Raw genomic sequence first — 22,573 nt, 5'->3', positions numbered from 1 at the left:
TCGAATATTTATTAATATTTACTATGTTACATTTGAAGGCACAAACAATTAAAAACATATTTAATAATTATATTCTATAATATATCTGTTTGATCTAACACTCCTAAACATCGTATTTTTAATCACATTTACATCAATAGTATTATTTATTATTAACATGATAATAGATATATCATCATCTATTTTTTCATTAAACTTAATTTACTCTTTCAGTATTTATACAAATTTTTAGAATACATACAACATATGTTATCATAACACTTTTAATTAATTTAAGATTTTGTTTGATATCAATCATACAATTACAAAATTAATTAACTTAATTTTTTTTTTCAACTATTCACAACTCTCTCAACTTAAATTTAAAATCGAGAAATTTTATTACATCGGTACCAGAGTATTTATAATTTTATCAATTATTTTAAGTACTAAACAAATATTTGTTTTCAATTTTTTTTTAACATTAACTTGATTAAAAATAAAATGAAACAAAATCTTTTAATAACAGATAAATTTTACATTAGATAATTTTTTTCCTCTTTTTTTAACGATTTATCAACATATATTCAGACGTGATCTACTTGATGTCGATTAATAAACATTTTTATGCTACCACAATGTGTAAGTAAGTCAGTCTGATACATCATATTTATTTATTTGAATAGGATAAACGATTAGTAAATCTAGTCAGACGATTTTTGACTATCATTCCAAAATGCAAGGGTTTTTTTTTTTTTTTTTTTTTTTTTCTTTAAGTAGGACAATTTCTAGTCTTTATTTATTATTTTATAATTATTTAAAAGTCTATGAAGTATTTAAATGCTAGAAAACTTAATTGTTCCCGATGATTTTAAAAATTGTTTAGGCCCTTTTTTATCAAATATCATAATAAAAACCCCGTATCTGGAATGTCTAGTGCTACTTAATACCAAATATTACAATCGAATAAATATTTAAAACTTTGGAAGACATCAAAACTATCGATTAACACTTTTTTTATTAATCAGGACAATATTTAATTAATAACACGTATAAATATTGAGTCGTTGAGAAAAAGAGGAGGGGAATGTCGTTACTTAGTAGTTTTTAGAACAAATTTGATAATAGAGCACCAAGTTGCTTCCAAGCACCTGAGAAAACTAATCTCCCCTTTTAATTTGATTATGTCAATAGTTATTATTAAAAAATAATCAATAATTATTATAATTAATGTATAAATTGAATTATTAAAAAATGACTAGTCTTCTCTAGATTGTTTTGAAATCCTAGATTGAGAAATAGAAAAATATATATACGTCGAAATAATAAACATCTTGTTAATTACGTCTCTTCATATCATTTAACAAAAATATAAAAGAAAACAAATGCAAGTAATTGAAAATTATTTCCCGGAGTACTTAGACGTGGGAGTAAATCTTCGCGAAGGAGCAGGACTGGCTGGTGCTGACGGAGACGGTCCCGTTGGTGTTGTGGGTTTAGAACCCCGTCGACTTCTTCTCATAGATGAGTACGGACTCGTACCTCTGCTGACTTGCTCGTGAGCGTACAAAAGCATCCCGATGTCGCGGTTGCCCGCGTGGACGGCGATGGTCAGAGCTGTGTTGCCGTCAACATCCACGATTGATGTGTCGCAGTCTGAATTTGCCAGTAAAAGCTTAACAATATCGGCGTGTCCATGCTCGGCGGCACACATCAACGCAGAACTACCATCCTCGTCTTGGATGTTGACAGCTGCTCCAGCATCCAGCAGCAATCGGGTCATATCCGTCCTTCCGTGAGATACAGCAAGCATCAGCGCCGTTTGTCCATGCTAAAATTTTAAATTTATCAATTAATAATAGAACAAAATTTTTATTATACATATATATATATATATATATATATATATATATATATATATATATATATATATATATATATATATATATATAAAATACTGTACTTACAATTTTTGCGCGTGTATTAACATCAGCCAATTGGAAAAGTCTGCTGATGACGGAGGCATGGGTTGAATTTTTAATATCAACGAGTGCTGTCAGCATCACAGGAGTGTAACCAGCAGCATTTGGCTTATTAATGTCACAAACTTTCGAGTCGAGAAGAATTGAAACAACGTCGTAATTGCCGTGAGAAACAGCGTAGTGCATTGCAGTGTTTCCATTGGTATCGACCATGTTTACGATGTATTCCAGCAAGATGCTAGAGTGTTCTTCGAAGCAATCCAAGTAGTCCTCGACATCCAGGGGATTCGCTGTCACGACACTCGATATTTTAAACCACTCTTGCTGGATTACATTGGTGGCGTTCTTGGTCTGATGGGAAATATTTTTGCTGGGAGATTTTTTCAAGTTGTCATTCAGTACTTTTAATGCCGCGCGCATTTCTTTTGACGGTTCCTTTTTCACGCGAGATTTGTCGCGTATTGGCTCGAATAACGCTGAATCCGGTAGGCTTGTTTTTTCTTCACTGTTTATTTCTTTTTCAGGAGATATTATTTCTTTGGATTCCTTAGTGGTGTCATTTTTGATTTCCTCTCCCACCATTTCATGCCTGGAATTAGTGTTTTTTTTTTTTTTTTTTTTTTTTTTTTTAAGATTAGACTATGTAATTATATTTTATTAATAATATTGAATCAATAGATTCAAGGATTTATACTAAAAGAAAATTTTCTATTAATAATTATTTTATTCAGCTTTACAAAAATTTAGAAATATATATGAATAAATTAGATAAACAAGATTACCGCTGAAAGCACGGGGAATTAAGTTTGCGGAATTCCATATCATTTTCAACACTCGAATATTGTTGTTGAAGCATTGATTTTAATAGACTCAATATTCTAATATTAATTGATATTCACCATCACACGCGCGTACCATCTGACATATTCCCACAAAATAATAAAAAATTAATACGTAAGAAAAACTAACGAATCAACAAAAGCGAAAATTATTAAGTATGAATATAATTTCAGTTGGCAAATAGAAAATAATCAGATATACAACCCGTGGGTCGCGAAAATTGAGGATAAATAACGAATACAACAAATAAAACCAGTTAGCCCAATATAACGCACGCGCGAATCCTGGCAGCTTACTATATAGTAATATACCAGAACCACTAAGTTGATACAAGGGGTAGAAATTACGTGGGGAACGTGCAGCTGTTGGACACGCACGCGCTTTTTCATCCCTTGCAACAAACATTTTCTTTTGTCTAAAAACAATAATCCCCAGCTTAACATTATTTTCAGTAGTAAAAATAAAAAAAAAAAAATAATGATAATAATAAATAAAATACTCACTTATTACAATCATACGATTCTTTGTTGTCGGCATCATAGCGTATGATTCCAACGGGAATTTTGGTGTAGGTGTCTTGCCTCTTGAATTGCTTTTTCAGATCAGTGGTGTTTAAATTAATGTTCGCCGGTCTTGGTATCCTTGAGACCCCATTAGTCGCCTGGTTCGGCGAGTTATCCAAACTTCTGTACATATTCTCATTATTATTTGAAATCTGCTTGGCAAGTGTTTTTATTGTTTCTTTGCAGTTGTCGCAATAGTTAGCAGCGCAGGAAATAGAAATATGTGGCTTAACAGAAGCACCAACAGAAACGTCGACTAGCTTTTTCTTAATAGGCGATGTACCGAACTCACGTCTCTTTGGTGAGAGGCCCACAGTGTCAGTACTCTTGGGTATAGTTTTAATCAATCCTTCGACACTCGACCCAACGGTCCTCGTAGTTTTTCTCTTGGGTTTAGTGTCACCGTAATTGAACGAATGGCTCCTTGAGTTCATTGAATTTAGTGAAATCGGCTGTAAGATTGAAACAGGATCCGGTCCAATGGCTATTGATTTTGTTCCTGGGCTTGATGGTCCAATCGAAGTCCCAACTTCGGACGTGCGGGGCTTAACTGTCACTCCAACATGAGACCTCATTTTGAAGGGTTCTGACGTCTGGGTTTCTCTATGTCTCATTGCCAATTTCTTTGGGAGTATCTGCAGACACTGAATGCCTTTTGTCGCCATTTGTTTTGTTATCGAATTGCGGTACCTACTTACAGCTTCCTCGACCATGCGGGCAACCTCTTCTGAGGTGTAAAGATTTGACATTTTTTCTGTTGTTTCTGTAGCAGAGCTGCGGGTATTACGAACTTCCGGATCTTTTATGATTTCCGGTGAAATTTGTTCGAAAAAAAAATTACTGCGAGTCAGCCTTGCGCTTTCAGTGTTAGTCCAGGAATCCTTGAGTTCTTTTGGCGATGACAAATTTTGATACGAAGGTATTTTTGATATTGAATTTTTTCGTTTCATTTCAGGCGTAGAATTGGACTCGCTGCTTCGCGAAAGATTTGATAAACTCGAGGAGTCTTTGTTGGTGTTGTAGATGGAAGTTATATTTTCACGTGATTGATATTTTTGCAGACTTCTCCTGGCCGTTGGAGAGCCAAAAGCTTTTCTAGGCTCAAAATCCAAATCGTCTAATTTTACAGTTGTAAATTCGGTTGGGCGACCAATCACTTGGATTGGCGTGCTCGTAATCATTCCGACGTCTCGTGTCCGAACCTTTAAAATAATTGTTATTTTTATGCAATTTACAATACCATAAAAAAGAATATTAACTAAGAAGTACATAACTCTCGCGTCATGAAAGTTTAGAAAGTTCAGATTCGCGTTATAACTATTAGAGCGAAAATTTTTGAGTTCTTTCGTTAACCATCAGAGAAAAGTCTGATTAATTAGACATATTTGTTACAAACAGTTAATGGGGAATAATTAATAACAAGAGCAAACTTGAACGGTTACAAAAAAAATTAATTATTTATAGAAACTATCAACTAAAGAAGGCGTTTGAGGTATATAAATAAATAAAAAAAAAAAAAAAAAAAAATTAACCTGTTGGTGTGAAACTCCCACATCGCGGGTCATAACGCCACACATAGTTCCCATATCCCTTGTGTTTACAGCAACGCATTTTTGTGGCAGTTTTCCCGATGAAAACGAATTGCTTCTCAGCTTATTTTGGATTTTCGAGTTCACTACGTTCTTTAGTAAATTATTCTGGTTGAAATTGTCGACAGTTTTCTCCAGCTTCTTCTTCTCTTCTTTCAGGACAATCATCTGAGCCTGTTTATTTATTTTATGATTATTACGATAAAAATTCATAATCCGCATTTTGGAAAATAATTTATTTAAAATGAAAAGTAAAATAAATTGAACACTATTTTTAAAATTGACAGTTTATAATTTTTAAGCACAAGAAAAAAATAAAGAGAGTGGAAAGAAAAACTCGGTGTTGACGGTAACAAGTTTTCCAGAATACTAAATGCATCGGCTGTTTAAATAATGTTACAAGTATTAAGAATTTATTTCACACAATGTACAATGCACTTTGTGTTATTACTATAGAATTTAGAAACGTCCATAAGCCGCCTAGAGGCAATCAGGCGAGAGGCGAGATATTAAACATAAGACCCTGGGTATTAAAGTCCTACGTTAAATAGATAAGGCTAAGTCTAATCTAGACGAAATTCAATTGGAGACTTTAAGATCAGGAATATTTAAATTAACAATGAAATTAAATCTATTTTTGTTTTTCTCGAATATTCTAGAATTTTTCAGAAATATTTTAAGCCAGCTTGGCGAGTTTGTTCTGCCAACGTTGCAGTCCATGTATCCCTGTGGCTTGTTTTTGACCGTTCAAAAGTAGAAATCAGGTATATGGACAGTTACAAAAATTCACTGAGGCGTCAGAAGGACGAATACAAAGTTTTTGTTCGTTTACTACTCCAGTGTACAATGTACAATAATACAGGAAAAAAAAACTAAGTACCTTTAGCTTATATTAAAGCGCCTTTACTGTGAGATTCATTGGGGAAAAAAAAAAAAAAAAAAAACTATACCTGCAGCATCGGAATCGCTTTTACTTGCTCCTCAAGCTCTCTCATTCTCTCAAGCGACATCGCCATTTGTTCTCTGATGTTCTGAAAGTTGTTAAATATTGGTTCATTAGCGTCCAAAAATCCTCAAAAATAATGGAGGATGTTAAATATCTATTTCAGTGATCTTTTTCACTGATTGGGTATCAAGATAATAATAATCTCTCTCCGGAGAAATGTGTCCAGTATCTTAACACCAAATCTCCGCTTCAATCTTCAAAACTCTAAATTTTCTAAAAAAACATCAAATATTGTTTACCTGAAGTGCGCCTGCACTGAGATTTGAGTTTCCGCTCCCCACACTCGAGGCATCGAAATCCGTGGTGTGGTCCGCGTGGATCGTGTGCTGAATTGCATGACCAATCGCCGCTCCATCTTTTAAATAAACAATTTTACGTAAATATACTCGTAATTATTGTAATTTTTATTAAGTAATTAAAATTGCATAATTTTCTGTAGGTTTTAATAGTATAAAACTCGAGTGTATGTTATTCACCCTTTTAGAAATATTCTTTCCCATATTAATTAGCATTGTAAGCATGATGCTTCACATACTCGAGTAATATAACGACTTGAATCGGTAAGAGTACTCCGATAGATGATATTTTGCCGATAAGAGAGTTATCACGCGATGAGACTCTCTCATTAATAGTATCAAGAAAACAACAAAGTCAGTATAGTAATAATTTACAGTTTTGTGTTCGTATTTTTCGTCTCTCTCGCTCGCTTTTTTTGCATCAGTAGCTTCTGTGAAAGTAGTTAGACATTTTCCATTATGTGAAACGGTATTTTATTCTAAACTCAGTCTTTAAAATTAATCCAGTTAAGTTTCAATCTTGACCGTTTTCAAGGGAAAAAAAAAAAAAAAAAAAAAAAAAAGAGATTATTTTTTTCATAATATAACTCGTTAGATGGATGAAAATTTATGTAATGGAAGATTGAATAAGTCGAGTAGGAGATTGTGAGCATAAATCATAAATATAATAATGAACCTAGTGATAATAATAATGTACATAATTTATTCGGGTGTGAGATATTACATACATTATAATAGAGTGTAAGTGTTGATACACTTGTGGATTAGTGCAAAACTTGATAATGAATTCAACTTGTTTCGCTCTACTCGCAGCAGATAATAGTATAAATATAAATATAAATATAAAAGAGTAGAGCAACTATAGGAGTATAGATTTATAATATTATTAAATAGTTTTATTAACTTTGCCCCCGCAATTGACGTGAATGGAAATACTTGCAGACGGTCAATAGCACCTCCTATCCCCATCGCACTTGAGCAATGAGAAAAATATTATCCGACACGTTAACATTAATCTAAACACATTAGTCTTCTTTATTTATAACAATAATATTATTTATAAGGAACAATACTCGGAAAAATTTATTATTTAAATTATAATTTTTTTGTTTTATTAATTTATCACTTTATCTTATCACTCGCAATATAAATATATATATGTACTTGACAACACAAATTTAATGATTATTTAAATATTTAGCAATAATATTTCATCAAATAAATAAAATACGTCTAGGACTTACGATATTTCTTCTTTTTTAATTTGCAGAAAGGCAATCGTTTCATAAAAAAATTCTTTACTCCCATTTTGAAATTACAAAATAATAAAGTGTCACTCTCACTTATTTTATCACAAATAATGTATGTAACTAAAGAATATAATAATTGCGTAAAAAAATAATCCATATATGTATCAGAATATAAATTACATAACTAATAAATAATCTCGAGGTTAATATTAAAAAAATATTAAAGTTAAAAAAATTAAAAAGAAAATAAGTGTGTTAGTTTAAAAATTCTTAGTGAAGGAAGGTTGATGCGTGTTTTGCCACCGCGAGACCGCATTTGACTGTTATGTTTCGCCGGTAAATCTACATCACTACATTACAAGTATTCGAGCAAGTACCTCTAAGACCGAAGCGGGACAAAGAGAAAGACTGACAGAGAAAAGGCTACCCGGACGAATCAACAACCGACGAAGAGAACAATTCTATTATATTATTGTTATGGTGGTTAACTAGAGGGAGGGGGATTATTTATGCTCCTTCCTTCCGTTTAAATAAACTCCGTTAAATAATTTCAATTATTATTTAAACAATTATTAGATTTTTGTATCACTCAATTCCCGTTGATTAAACTAATTACACTCCAATAAGTTGTCGATAAGAGATCAGTTGTTAAATAAACAAACAGATCACGGCGTTTGTGATTGTTTTTCAAAGTGATTAATGTCAGGGTTGTTTGATAAACCAATCTAGAATGAAATTTATTTATTAAAAATCGAATGTTGATTTAAAATTCAGAATAGTGAGTGTTAAAATTTAAAGGGCTGGAAGTTTTTGTATTATTATAAAATAAAATACTGGCAGTTGTTAGTCGGAATGAGAATAACTTGAGCGTTAAACGTCAAGCAGCATAGCAGTGGGCTGGTGGGACAGGTGGATAAGAGACCGCGCCATATGTGTGAGTCGGTGGTCGTTGGCGCGCAAGGTTGCTCCAAAATTGTCTGGTCCGATATCTCTAATAGACCTGCAAGTCTTTTTTGTCCTGAACCGCGTTGTGTGATGGAAAAACATTGCAATTACCACCAGATGCCATTTGATCATTTATTCCATATAATACTACACTCAATTTAGTTGTCCTCTATATTTTTATATAAGTATCATTCACATTTTCTGTTTTTATTCACTCGCTTTATACTTTCTCACGTTTTTTTTTTTTTAAATTTAAAACGGCTTAATTATATTTCTATAGCTGATTAATATGGATGACCTGTTTAGATAATTAGATAATTTGAATTTTTTTTTTTAATTAAAGTCTATTGAAATTTATTAGAAAGCTTAAAATTTTGAATAATTTTAATGTTTCTTATTAATTTAATTTATATTTATAGTTTGTTTTTCTCAATAATTTTAATGAAAAAACAATTCTCAGTATCAATGAAAGGAAAAAAAAAAAAAAAAAAAAAAAAAAAAAAATGTTTAACATAAAATTTAAATATATCTTTACAGCAAGTGATAAACAAAATAACTGTGTATTATTAATATTTAAAGAAGATATGAATATGCTGGTGTTGCAAAATCAAAAATCTTTTTGAATAAACTAACTATAAATATATTAAAGGTACTAAAAATCTGCTGATAGTTGGTGCCTGGTTGAATAGAAAAGTGATAGAAGGACAGGTACTTAAACAGCGTGAGAATTGTAAGCCAGCATTTTAGGAATTGTTGTGTTATTATCATGTGCTATTTAAAATTAAAAGTCTTCGCGCATATTGAAGGGGAAGGAGGATATCGAGTTATGCTGGTACTCTAAACACTATTGCTGGTAGTAAAATTTGTCTCATTATTCGGATAGTGGGTATGTCTTAAACCACTCCAGTTAATAACAGGTGGTCGCAGCTGTCTCCATGCACAGCAGTATTAAATTTAATATCTTCACCTTACGCTTATAGCAAACGTACTTCCCCATCTTTTCATCAATGAACAGGAATTGAATATTTTTACAATATTTTACGATCTTATCTTCAACCTGCGTGTCATATTTATTCTTTAGATCTTCAATTCCTCTTCCTCTTCTGACTAAATAAATATACAAATATGACTAATTTTTTTTTTTTTTTTTTTTCGCTATTTATTTATTGTCAGATAAATTCAAATGACAGCGCCATTTATTAAGCTTGCAATAATTCGAAAGTACCTTGTCAATTCAATTGGATAAAGTGAAATTTATGGACAATATCTTCAATAATTTTCATTTTCATTTTTACGTTACAAAACTTTTCAGTTATTTTTCAACTTTGATTGTAATTAATTAATTTATTGTCTTGTGAGTTAAAAAGCTGGCTGGTAACATTAAAAACGACCGAAAGAATAATTATTATTAGTGAAGCTATAAGCGGAAGCAGGTGGTTCCAGACACGCACTGCCGATTACGATTCAACTTTTAAAACTTGATTGCGCGGCGTATATTTGAACCGCCACCTCGTGTGTCGTAAAACTATCATCCCTTGACGGTTTAAAATTAAGACCGAGAAAGTCTTGTTTATTTTTAAAAAAATAAGAAGAAATATCCAAGCACGGTTATTACGACGATTAAGAGGATTTTCACACCGCGATAAAATAATAACGTTGCAAAATTAGTAATTAACCAATTGTTTAAATTGTTCCCTATGAGAACGGAAGTTCATACTACGGTATATAGACCTTAAGTGAATAATTATTTATATGTACATATACACCTTGTACGTTATTGTTATAAAAATAAACGGATAGACCGCGAAGATTTCATAGTTTGGTAAACTTTCTTGAGAAATATAATTTTTTCTTTCAGTTGCTTTGAATTATAAAGATAAGAAGCGTTGCAGTCTAATTTATAAAGCCTGTAAATGTATAAATCAAAGTATTTTTATTTAATTTATTTAAGCTGGTGTGAGATCTTCCCAGGAGAATTTGTTTCACTGATCTAGAGAAGTCAGCCAAGTCGTGACAGTGACGGCTTATTACATACTTTCATTTATATATATATATATATATATATATATCAACTACTATCAGCGGGACATAGCAGTCATCTTATTAAGAGAGAAAGCATCAAATTCAAATGATTAAGTAATGAAATTATTATATTTTGAAACCTCGACTCGGGCATCGAGTGACGATAGGAATTTTAAAAATAAAGAGAGAAATATATAAATAAAAAAATGCGCGAGTAGTCACGTGACACCTACCGGTTTCGCTCTGATTCCTGCGATCATAATTCTTGTAGGGTTTAGACAGTCGCTGCAGAGTCGCTTCAAAATCTCCGACTACGTCACTCAAGTCCAGGGCCGTCGAGTGTTGATGATGGTACGTGTGAGGATTGTTACCTCCGGGTCGACTGGTCTGGTGACCTGACCTCGGTAAGGTCGTTACTCCGTTTGAAACTCCTTCGTCCTGTTGTGATATTTTTGACAGTTCGTTTTCAAGTTCGCTGAATGTCGGGCTTACCTGAAAATTAATTGTTTCATTTAATTTGATAATTAAAAAAATCGAGAATAATATCATCAGTAGTATTAAATTAATTACCAAGCCGAGTAGAATTTCCATAGATTGGCATTGTCTCCGTCTTTCGCGCTTCTTCCGTCTCTCGATAATGTTTTTGTCAATGTTTCCGGCTGCAACAGCCTCGCAGTACTCGACAAAATCCAAGTCAATGTGGTATCCATAAGGACAACAAATGCATTTGTTGCCTGAGGTTGATTCAGTAGACCCATAAGCCTGCTTTCCCACTTTATAAATAATTTAAAATATAGTTAATATTTATATTAATCGTTAGCTATGTAATTTGTAGACGGTATAGAGGTTAATGACCAGCGGGGGGTGCATAATATAAGCCAAAATATGTTGTAACTATTGGCTACTCTCCAGCAACAGTTTCAGTTATGATAATTATAATAATAATAATAATAATAATAATAATTTAACAAGTATATGAAAGTTCGTTAGCCGTATATACACCGTGTATGTATATAATATAGTAAAGACTGCGAGGAGAAGACGTTGGTTTGCACGTCACGGTTGCCGCGTTCTTACCCATCTTGCTTCGTTTCTTTGCATTATAATTCTTTTATGTCATCCAAAAATCCGTCAACCACAAGTAATTTATTTTAAATTCAAAGATATTCCACTACAATTACTATTAAGCTTATTTATAATTCACTCTAGGAAACATTTTTAAAGAAAAAGGTTAAAATAAAAGTATGCCTGAACTCGAATTTTGCGAAGAAAATTGAATTAGTCACAGTAATTTACTAACCGTTTCCGTTGAAAACACGGGGCGAGGATACGGTCAGTGCCATTTCTTCAGGGTCTCACGCTTCCTCGTTATGGATTCATCCCTTGTTTCCTGTAAAACATTAATTATCTTTTTAATTTATTTATTAAAATTAATGTCTATGAAAAAATTTTAAAACATATTCTTTATTTATTTTCCAAGATGTTTCGAATGCTTTCAATTAGTCAAGGAACGTGGAGCAATTACCACTCGTAAGATTTTAAAATTGTCATATTTAAAATGGGTTGTACGTGACATGTGTGGTATGGCAGTGTGGTGTGTACTGCTCCTCCCCAACACGAGCTTTTAAATACTTGAGAGCACTCTAAAATTTCAAGCCCACTCAGCTTCCTATTTCTCATTACTCTCATCCACTCTCCACCCTCCATATACGCATAATCCATCCGTCCTTCTGCTCCGTTTTATTTAACCAATAGTACAGCAGTGAAAAAGTCAAATCAAACGAACAAAAGTTTCGAGAAAATTGCCACTATATTTATTTAAATTACTTGTACCCCTTGTACTTTAATTTTTTATATTTATTTATAAATCACAAATAACTCCGAACTACGTCTAATTTAGTACCCGGATTTAAGGTCTGAGGAGTTTTTTAATTTTCCATCATTCTTTCCATCCATTGTGCCAAGAAAGATATATCTCATACAGAATAAAAAACTCTCGCGGAATTCCCATGATAAGATGTAACCGCGTCACGTATTGAGGGATAACAAATTGAGTAACGGGTTAAACTAAACAGCACTTGAACTTTTTAACAACTAGACATTATATATTAAAAGATTAAAGAGGACGCATCATTACATTTAAACAGAAAAAAATAAAATCCCCGATTAAAGATTTAAAGATCCCGATTATCCGATGGATAAAATGTATAAGAGCATAAATATAAATATATATCTACAGCTTGTTAATTTGATTGCAAGCGGCTCACGTATATATATCTATTGAGACGTGTGTCACAGTATATCTAGTTGGAATAATATATTATATATATATATATAACTGATGGGAGATGAAGGCGGCTATATCCAATGGAAAGTAAACATCGTGACGGACAAACCATGGCCTGCTTTATTCCAATGATGACAGACGGAGTTAGACGGCGGCACGTTTATTGTTTTATTTAAAACTCTCGGATAATTTTTTAACGAAAAAAAAATTAAATATGTCGGAGATGACAGCATGACACGACTAGACGCGAGCCGATACTAACCAATCTGTAGTCTCCAATCGTGACTCTCGATCATACAGTCGTGAAATCAAATAAAAGGGATTTTTTATTCTATTATATTATTAATACTTGCACAGAACAATAACAAAATAATGACTAATAATATGATGTCTTGCTGCAATTACAAGTGTTACATCAATAAATTCAATACATTTTTTCAATGTATCGTGTCTCATGTGTGATAAAATTGATAACAACCTGCGATAAGAGGTTTATCTGTAGAATTTATAAAAAGTTATATTAGTTATTTTTTTGGTTTGAAGCGTAGAAAAGAAAATGGTGAATGAAAGTAACAAATTTACTGTACAGTCACATAAACAATATAAGTATTAATATGGCTTATAATAGTTGTCTTGCTGTCTTTACTCCACAGTTGGTATATAAATATAAAATAATATATATTAGAGTGATGAGAACTAAGAAAATTATACACACTAGGTATATATTATTTTCCTTGTCGAGTGTCCGGAGTCTCTTGGCACTAGTTTCGGATAAGCATAAAGGGAAGAGATGAGAAGAGAGATTTTAATGAGTCGCAGAGCCACTAAAATAGAAGAAAAAGTATATTTCTCGAATATTTAAAAAAAAAAAAAAAAGGAATTTTGTCGAGAGTCATTAAATTATTTAATAACTTTATTTAAATTTCCTCTAATGCTCTTTGTACCTAAAATTTATAAGATTTCTTTCGCCAGTTAATGTCTCGTATTTAAAGATTACGATTTTTATTTTATTAAAAGGCGCGATTTATATTTTTGGTCCTTTTGTACCGGGTTAAGATTTTATTTATCGAATCTATCTTTTAAAGCTTTTCCGTCCGGAAGTGATAAAAAAGTTATTTTTATTTTTCAGTATTTGTCGTGTCTGGAGATGAATGGCAATTGAATAATATTTAGAGAAAAATTAACCAAGAGTATAAGAGAAACGCCGGAAGTGTGTTAGTCGGATAAAAAATAGACAGGGAGGGAGAGAGAGAGAGAGAGAGAGAGAGAGAGAGAGAGAGAGAGATGATTTTTGAGGTGTCACGAAGAATTTTTTCGGCTAAATATAAATTTGTATTTTTATTTTAAAATAACCGTAACCGACAACCGAGATGAATAGAGTTAATATTAACCCTCAAAAGGGTTGCCTGATTGATGCCGTGACCCTTTTAACATTTTTATTATCAGCCTATTTATATAAATATGATATATTAGAAAACCTCGAGATAAAAATACCATATAAATAGCGATAATCTGATAATTTATTTAAGGATTAGTCACTGTACGTTAAAAAATTAAATTAAAATACTTTGAATTATTAAAGCGTTACCTGTTGATTAAAATTTATTTATTTTTCAGATATCTTAAAAATCACTAATTAATTCTTGAACCTTCGAGGAACGTAACACAGCTATATTAATTAGTAAATATCTTCCCAATGACGCACGAAGGTATATAATTTATCTCCGGGTTAATCTTGTAATTTGTAATAAATATAATTATTAGTGAGCGTGAGTATTAATTTGAGCAAATCAATGCTCCGATGTGAAATTACTGAACAGATAACTAACAATAGACATTTACTGTTCATCCATGCGATAATCATATTCAAGAGATTAATTTTAGTGTCGTAATAAAAAAGGCTGCAATTTACCGTAAAAAAAAAATTTACAGTTGAGTAAATAATTAACCAATCACTTAATTTATTCTTTTGAATTAAATTCAAAAAATTAAATATTATAATTTCTCTGATTTTTAAATTTTATTTAAATTGAAAATTATCAATTAAAAAATAACTAGACAAAGTACAACGGGGTTTTTAATATTTTAAATAAGCCTTTAAAAGATCAAGTAAAGCCCTTGTTTGTATGAATAAGAAGTGAAATGAGAAATTTTTATTGGTCATTGTGTATTCAAAGGTATGATGATAGTAAAATATTGTGCGCATACAATAACAAAATGAAAATAAAAAATGACTAAGAATAAATAATAAAAGGCAGCTTATATTATATGGCCTTTATATATGCTGTGTGTTTCTTTATACCCTTGCACTGGGTGTCAAGAAGAAAAATGTCCGAGGCAGTGACCTTGTACTCCGAAGTACCAAGTGTAAGCTAAAGGATATAATATTAAATATAATATACTTTAGTATAAGCCAACAAGTTTTCTGCAATGAATATCATTAAATCGATCTGTATTATATTTTTCATTTAATTATTAATTATTATTGTTATTATATGAAAAATTAATATATTTATCGATGAAACTAAATATTATTTTCTGTAATCAAAATTTTCTCAAAATGAATTTTGACACGCAACCATATTTGGATGCGTGAGTGGCATTTACACATATGAGATGGAGTCGAGATAAAAGGGACCCAAACCCGTCAGTTCCATCATCGTGACATTTCTCTCTGAATTGCCGCGTAAATAATCTTTACGACAATGTACACACATATATATATATATATATATATATATATATATATATATTCACATAACTACACCGATACATTTGTTCATAAATCATAAAATAATATATAACATATAATAATATATTAAATTACAGAGGAACGCGATAATATAAATAAAAGGGGGCCCATACTGTCATAAGAGCGGGGTCTGATGCAACGAAACGGGCCCGAGGCTACTTCGCGAGCTCATATCGTTACAGTATATGTACATATGTACAGCGAAGGCGTTTTATTTGTCGCGATTACGGTACATTTACAATAAATATTTGAGCTTACATATTTAATATTTGCGTGTCATGTTTTTTTTTTTTTTATTTCTTTATTTTCAAGCAAATAATCTATTAATAGAAAAATTAAATTAAAAAAATTTTATGTAAGCTACTGGTATTGAGAGTTTAAAATCACGAGGATAACAAGCACTTGCTATCGGAATTAATGCTTCATTTAATAATAAAATAATTGAGTAATATGTGTAATTTAATCTCGCAACCGTTTTATTAAAGGTAACAGCCTGTATTTATATATATATATATATATATATATATATATAAAATATAAAATTTCAATGTATTAATCCATCTAAACTGGAGTTGTTACTTTCGGAGAACATTTTGACATGTTTTTATATTTAAAAGTGTGTGTGGTACGTTAATAAATACATAAATGAATGTCTAATATATAAGACAGAGAAAATATCTTCCTACGTTAAATTTATCAGTTAATAATAAAATTATTTATTTAAAGGCCATTAAATAATAATAACAATGGGATTTATTGATTTAAATCCCTAAGTCCGTAGAAAAGATTTTAAAGTGCGGCGCTTTACGGGAAAATTATTACCTAGCAGTTAGGGACAATAGGATGTTATACCCAAATTTGAAATGGTGAAGATATTTTTTATAGAAATAAGAATCCCGAAGTGTTAAAGATGCCTATCTAAAGGTTAACACAATGAGCGTCTGACATAGGGGTTGTTTTTTTTTTCCCCTTGTATTATTATCTGGGCTTGACGGATGATAATTATTTAAAGATAATAATAATAAAATGGCTGCTACGGTGAGCTTGAGCATGAGCATGAGTGTTTTTAACGTTGAACTGGTTTTTAGCACGTTTTTCCATACACGGAGAGGAGAGTCATACATGAGAAAATAAGAGGAGAGTTATAAGGTTTGTAACCGAAGGAGAGGGTGGTCGTAGGAGTTTCCAGACCACCATACATAACATATATATATATATATATATATATATATATATATATATATATATATATATATATATATATATATATATATACACTGAATGTCTACTTCATTGACTACTCAGCTGTACTTTTATAATTAGGATAACTTTCTTCGACCTCCTTTAACGCACTCTCATTGTCTATATAAAACCTGTCAGAATTAAATATCATTTATTTTATATTCCTTATTAAAATTTAATAGTCTCACGATTTCAATCCACATTGAAATTTTATCTTTAATTAAAAAATATTATTAATACGATTTCTTTCTTTGAATATCTTTTATGAAGATATAAAAATATTAATACTAAAAATTTTTTTTCCATATAATGAAAAGTTATCAAATTAATCTCGAAAGAAATCTTATAAAGATAAAATAAAAAATCATATGATATAAAATAACTAATAACATATGACATCTGTATTACCTTTAAAGACATCTTATTTACATTAAAACGTGATATTCTCGACTCCGATTAACCCAACGAGTTTATAAACCCATACAATATATAGATGTATGAAGCATGGTTTTACATGGAATTAAAAGTAAACGCATAAGTGGTCGTATAATTTATAATTATCCATTAGATATATCTAATAAGCTTTTCATGATTCTCAATCAAATGGGGAATATAGAATTAAATTCAATAATTTACCGGTTGGCAATTATTCAGATGCATTTTCGATTTAATGATAATAATATTAAATTGCAGAGCGATCTGATGTGAGTACAGAGGATTAAATATCAAAGTTTAGCCTTATTTGTAATTTGCATAAATTGTCGAGAGATTAAATAGATGTGGGTATGTATATATATATATATATATATATATATATATATATATATATATATATGTAGTGTGCAGTGTGTTTACAGGAAAATGATGCGTTCATTGCCATTACAAATCGAGTGAACGTTATTCAGTATAGTCTGTTCAATAAAGTCCACTACACCTTTTATATCGTATAAACTCTATAGTTTATGTTTATGTTTAATACTAATAGAAACGCAGTTAGTAATACCTATGTAGTAGCCGTAATAATTTAATGTTAATCTGACGTAAAGGTGGTACGTTAAATAAAAGTAACACTAAATTACTCAGTAGTCCATTGGATTTCTATAGATAATATTAAGATCAAGTTGAACATCACACATCAGAGTTTGAGTTACACATTATGTTAACTCACAAGTTTACAACTAACAGTCACTGCTCGATTACCGATTTGAGACATTGCCAGAAATGGCAAGTAGGTAAAGAAAACGATTCTATGAAATAAAACTCAATACGATTAGATTCCATTCCTCATTACTTGGTCTTTACTCTTTTACTCCTTATTTTTACTATTACTACTTACTGAGCGAGTCGACGACCGTGTCAAGTGTCAACGTTATGCAACTTTTATTTCTAATAAATGTTTATTTACATTTATTGTAATTTATTTTTTACGAGTAGGACGTTAAGTCAACAATAAATACGTTCGTACAACAATACATTTATGTACATAATGAGAAATGTTTCAAGATAATAATAATAATAAAAATGAAAATAACGTTGTTACACGTGAATGAATTGCGCACAAATAAATGACCGTGAATTTGAATACGTTTTTTAAATAAAAAAATATTTTCGAGGACTGATGAAAAACGATTAAAGATCCAGAGTGGTATTTTTTTTTATTTTTACCTTTATAGCTTCTTCGTGATGTTACTTTTGCGTCATAATGCCGACTCACACAGTCAGGAAGCCAATAAACATCTCTATAAATTATTTATTATCAAAAAAACGTTTGTAAAAACGCGACCTAGTAATTTTATATAAACTTTTATTATTTTTTAATATTTCGTAATTAAAAATTGAGTTATTTTTTTTTGTTTTTTGCTAAAATTAGTCACAATGTGTAGTCAAGACTCCTAATTAACTTTTTTCGCGGCTGGATGAAAAAGAGTTAGCAAATTGCGTCAATAAATTACGTAAATAAATTTATATTTATAATTTATTCGTTTAAAATGCCGATAATTGCTCATACTCATGCATGCATTGATTTATTTGATTCACACGAGGAGAAAAAGTAAATAAACCGGTGAATGGACTGTACAATAATTAAAAGTCGCCGGGTGGTTTCCTGGTGCATCGTGATTGCGCGAAAAAAAAATCCCAATAAGAAAGAGAAAGCTAAATAAATTTTAATAGAAAATAAATTACTAATAAATTACTAAAAATAATCTACTAATTGGTAATTGAGTCAATAATAAATTTATAAATAAAAGTAAATTTTTTACTCTCGGCAATAATTGAATAAAATATGTCAGAGTCTTGTACGTCTGTTATTTATTAAAGTTGACCGCGGTTTTAATTAATCGAGAAGGCATTATTTTAAATTGCAATGATAAGACTCATATATCAAGCCATAAACATAAACTCTAATCTATTTAAATACATATGTAGATACATAAAATAGACACAATCGGCTCTAAGCTAAAATATAATAGTCTCAGGTGTTGTTCAAAGTCTACCGATCTTTAAGATATTTTTTTGGAGCAGTCACGCGGTCTGCCATTATTGTCATACTTACGTATAATATAATAATAATAGTAATAAAAAAGGAAAAAGGTATTATTATATAAAAAATAATCCCAGTAATGGTATGAGAACGCACGTGCGCACAAACTGAGCACAAGTTGGCTCACAAAACCCCTGTATATATGTACATCTGTGTAGTCGGAAGAACGGACGGTCCTTCTACTTCGGAATGAGAGAAGAGAAGAAAGACGTGCCGCGAACAAATGATCCAAAAAGAGAGAATTAACCTGGGTCAGAAATAAAGTCACCAACCAGAGTAGAGTGTTAAAACTCCCCGGTATTAAGTTGAGTCAAGTAGAGGTTTACTCGTTTTGAGGTAAAGAATCAAGAATGGAAAAAAAAAAAAAAATAAATAAATAAAATAAAATAAAACTAGATAGAGAATTAGTACGAGCCGCACCTGCGAATTGTACTCTACAATCTTTAGCTTATCGGTTCAGTTATACTACATTTCCTGGGTGGTTTTCGAGGCCGTTTACACAATCGGTGTTTCCGTCGATACTTTTTATTTCAAACACACATCAACCAGTACCGTTTACATATTTTATTATTTTTCAAACAAAAATGTTAACTCTTAGATATAAATACTCAACTTAGTGTATTTTATAAATAACAGACATATTTCAGATGTATATAATATTGTGACCCGTATATCTGCAGATATAGACATAAACTTGCATTAATCGGTGGATGATTGTTTACAATTATGCAACGTATGCGTGTATGTACATATTGTATACACTCGTCATACGAGAAGACCAATTGAAGAGTTATTACCGGAACATCTGTAGTCATTCAAATTGCATTTGTAATTTTATATTCATTTATTGTAATAATATTTATTATTTTTTGTATCGTATAGTAGAGTAGTACCTGGTAGTTTACATGATTATTTAATTTTAAATTAATAGAAATAACCTTAATTATTTAGTTCAAATTACGCAAGCGTGCTTGTGAAATAAAATAATAAATTAATATGTTAATTTAAATAGTCAAAAACAAGATAAAAATACATTAATAGTAAGATTATTAAATAGACTGATGAACTTTGTCAAGCGATAGAAGCCAGAAGAGTGGGAGGAGTACATTTTTTATATATTTTATTTATTACTATTATTTTTACTTGTATATAGAGCAATAAAGTTAGTACAGACCGATAAGAGTAATCAGTACCGATATATACAATATGTCAGGGTGTTACGATGGAGTTTTTTTATTTACAGCTTAGATTTGATTAGTTTGATTGATTTAGCTGATTATGGTTAGTTATTTATTTATTTAGTTATTATCGAGTAAAGTAATGTGATGCCCAGCCAGAGTAGAACATGCAATGGGTGTACGTAGAAAGCTAACAATGATTCAGTCGAGAACATAAATAGGTTCTGGTGCGGTACGGGTACACAACCCACTTGTATGTCATATGTAATACACTAATATAATACTGAAAACCAATTCTGTCGTGTCTATGATTTGTCGCTACTAATTTAACCAGCCTTAGCTGTTGGTTTTTTTTTTCCCGTATAGAATTCTCCTGGACCCGGTTGCGGAATTTGTTGAGCTTTTTAGGGTAACCAGTACTTACAGTACATCTATATGTACTGTACGGTAAATAATATCAAAATGGAATTTAACGTTATATTAGCCCACGCGTCCATTGTGTGTTAAATACGAGTAGAGTGGTATTATGTGTACACAATAAATATCAAGGCAAATGTTATTTTCTATTTCCTTGTTATGTTTTATTATTATCACTGTAAAAGTTTAAGAAGCAAGCTGATGTTTCTCTTGATAAATGTCATCAAGTTTTAATTTTTATTTTTATTTATATTTATGTTTGCTGATTAAATATTTATTTAATATTAAATGTCGAGTGAGACTTGTGTTTCTTTAAAAAATAAAACAATTCAGGGGATATGTTTATATTTTATTCAACGCAATCTAATGCAGTTGTTATGATTTACCTTGATGGGGGAGAGGGGTCACACATGTGACATCACCGTTTATTACCATATTATCTTGGCAATCTTATATTTTTACTATATATTAATAAAAATAAATAATATTTACCTGCGAGTGGTGAGTTTGAAATTCGCTCCATAATCCGAAGATAGTTTCTTCTTGAGTGTATTATTTGAAATAATAAAAATAATTAATAATAAAATAGACACAAAAGATGAGCACAAGAGCGTTTTTTTTTTTTTTTTTATTTATTAAATAATTTCCAAGTGAACAGGGGATTTAAACGGTGTTGTTTTACCGAGAGAGAGAGAGAGAGGTAACTGCAGCGGATTCTGTGAGATCCGGTGCGCGACTCCCGACTCAGTGTCGCTTTCGAGCGTGTCCCCTCTTCTTTCCGCGCGAATAAGAAAAAATAACTAAATCGAGTATAGTACCAGAGACTGGAGCGAGAGAATCGAGATGTGTTGCCTTGAGTGATGGAAGTAGGAGGAAGAAAGAGCTAGTCTTTATCTCCCACTTGATGGTCTCATCCCGAGAAGCCAAGACTCAAGACCCGAGGACGCGGGATGCTGCGGCAGGTTGCTTTGAGAACAAGATAGAGCAAGAGGGAATAGAACAACAGTACCTATAATAATAATAATAATAATAATAATAATAATAATAATAATAATAATAATCTCAAGAGCAAGAATAAGGATAAGGATAAGGATAACGAGGAAGGAATTTACTCGATAGAGAAAGGAACAATAAGGCTTCAGGGGGTCCAAGGTCTCGCCATCAGACCATCACAGTTCCTGATGCCCAGGTATATTGATGCTGCTGGGCCCTCAAGAACTTTTTATTTTTTACTTTTTACTTGCTATTACTACACTCACATGTACTTTTTTTTCTCAAAAAATATTACTCTATTGGATCTCCAAGAAAGAAAATTCTTTATCTACAATTTTCTTGAATAAAATAAATTTTTTTATCAATCTGGGTTGTTAATAAATAGTCAAATTATATTTACACAAGTTTATTAAGTGTTTGATAGAGAGGATCGTACGCCCACTTTGTTATCCAGCACGTAGAGAACATAAACCTAAATTACTTAACTTTTTATAGTTTTTTTTTTTTTTTAATTTATTTAACGGGTAACTGTAGAATGTCATCAAGATAGCCGTCATTCCTCGGTATTGCTGTATAATAGAACACTCTTGGTCTAGAGTTTGGCCCAGAAGAATCAAACAAGAAGATCCAAGAAGAGAGGAGATGATAATTTATAGATATGTTTAGGAGGCTTTTATAAACTCATATATA

The 22,573-nt window shown here is 31.1% G+C and overlaps 1 protein-coding gene across 2 annotated transcripts; it reads right to left on the bottom strand.

Annotated features, from left to right (window-relative positions):
* On the bottom strand, positions 1 to 22,573 carry Kank (KN motif and ankyrin repeat domain-containing protein 2 kank). 2 transcript variants are annotated; one of them, XM_074243410.1, is made up of 10 exons: positions 21,383 to 22,573; positions 11,773 to 11,862; positions 11,043 to 11,245; positions 10,706 to 10,964; positions 6,199 to 6,314; positions 5,904 to 5,984; positions 4,897 to 5,127; positions 3,305 to 4,566; positions 1,947 to 2,550; positions 1 to 1,810 (listed from the first exon to the last, which is right to left on the bottom strand). In XM_074243410.1, the coding sequence occupies exons 2-10, from the start codon at positions 11,813 to 11,815 to the stop codon at positions 1,382 to 1,384; spliced, it is 3,228 nt and encodes a 1,075-aa protein (XP_074099511.1). In that variant the 5' UTR covers positions 11,816 to 11,862; positions 21,383 to 22,573; the 3' UTR covers positions 1 to 1,381. The 2 variants fall into 2 exon arrangements, with proteins under 2 accessions (XP_074099511.1, XP_074099512.1); XM_074243411.1 differs by lacking the exon at positions 21,383 to 22,573 and adding an exon at positions 13,022 to 13,089.

This window comes from Cotesia typhae, unplaced genomic scaffold, assembly GCF_013202065.1.
Source record: "Cotesia typhae breed Kobodo isofemale line unplaced genomic scaffold, CoteBio_Ctyphae contig_4, whole genome shotgun sequence".
NCBI lineage: Eukaryota > Metazoa > Arthropoda > Insecta > Hymenoptera > Braconidae > Cotesia > Cotesia typhae.
Note: the sequence above shows the minus strand (reverse complement) of the source record. Positions and strands in the feature narration are given on the sequence as shown.

Excerpts from the sequence above, each read along its gene's own strand:
- Kank (XM_074243410.1), bottom strand. The coding sequence starts at position 11,815 with ATGGCACTGACCGTATCCTCGCCCCGTGTTTTCAACGGAAACG. Across the intron at positions 11,246-11,772 it reads CCGTGTTTTCAACGGAAACG|TGGGAAAGCAGGCTTATGGG; the intron begins GTTAGTAAATTA and ends TTATTTATAAAG. Across the intron at positions 5,128-5,903 it reads AAGCGATTCCGATGCTGCAG|GCTCAGATGATTGTCCTGAA; the intron begins GTATAGTTTTTT and ends ATAAATAAACAG.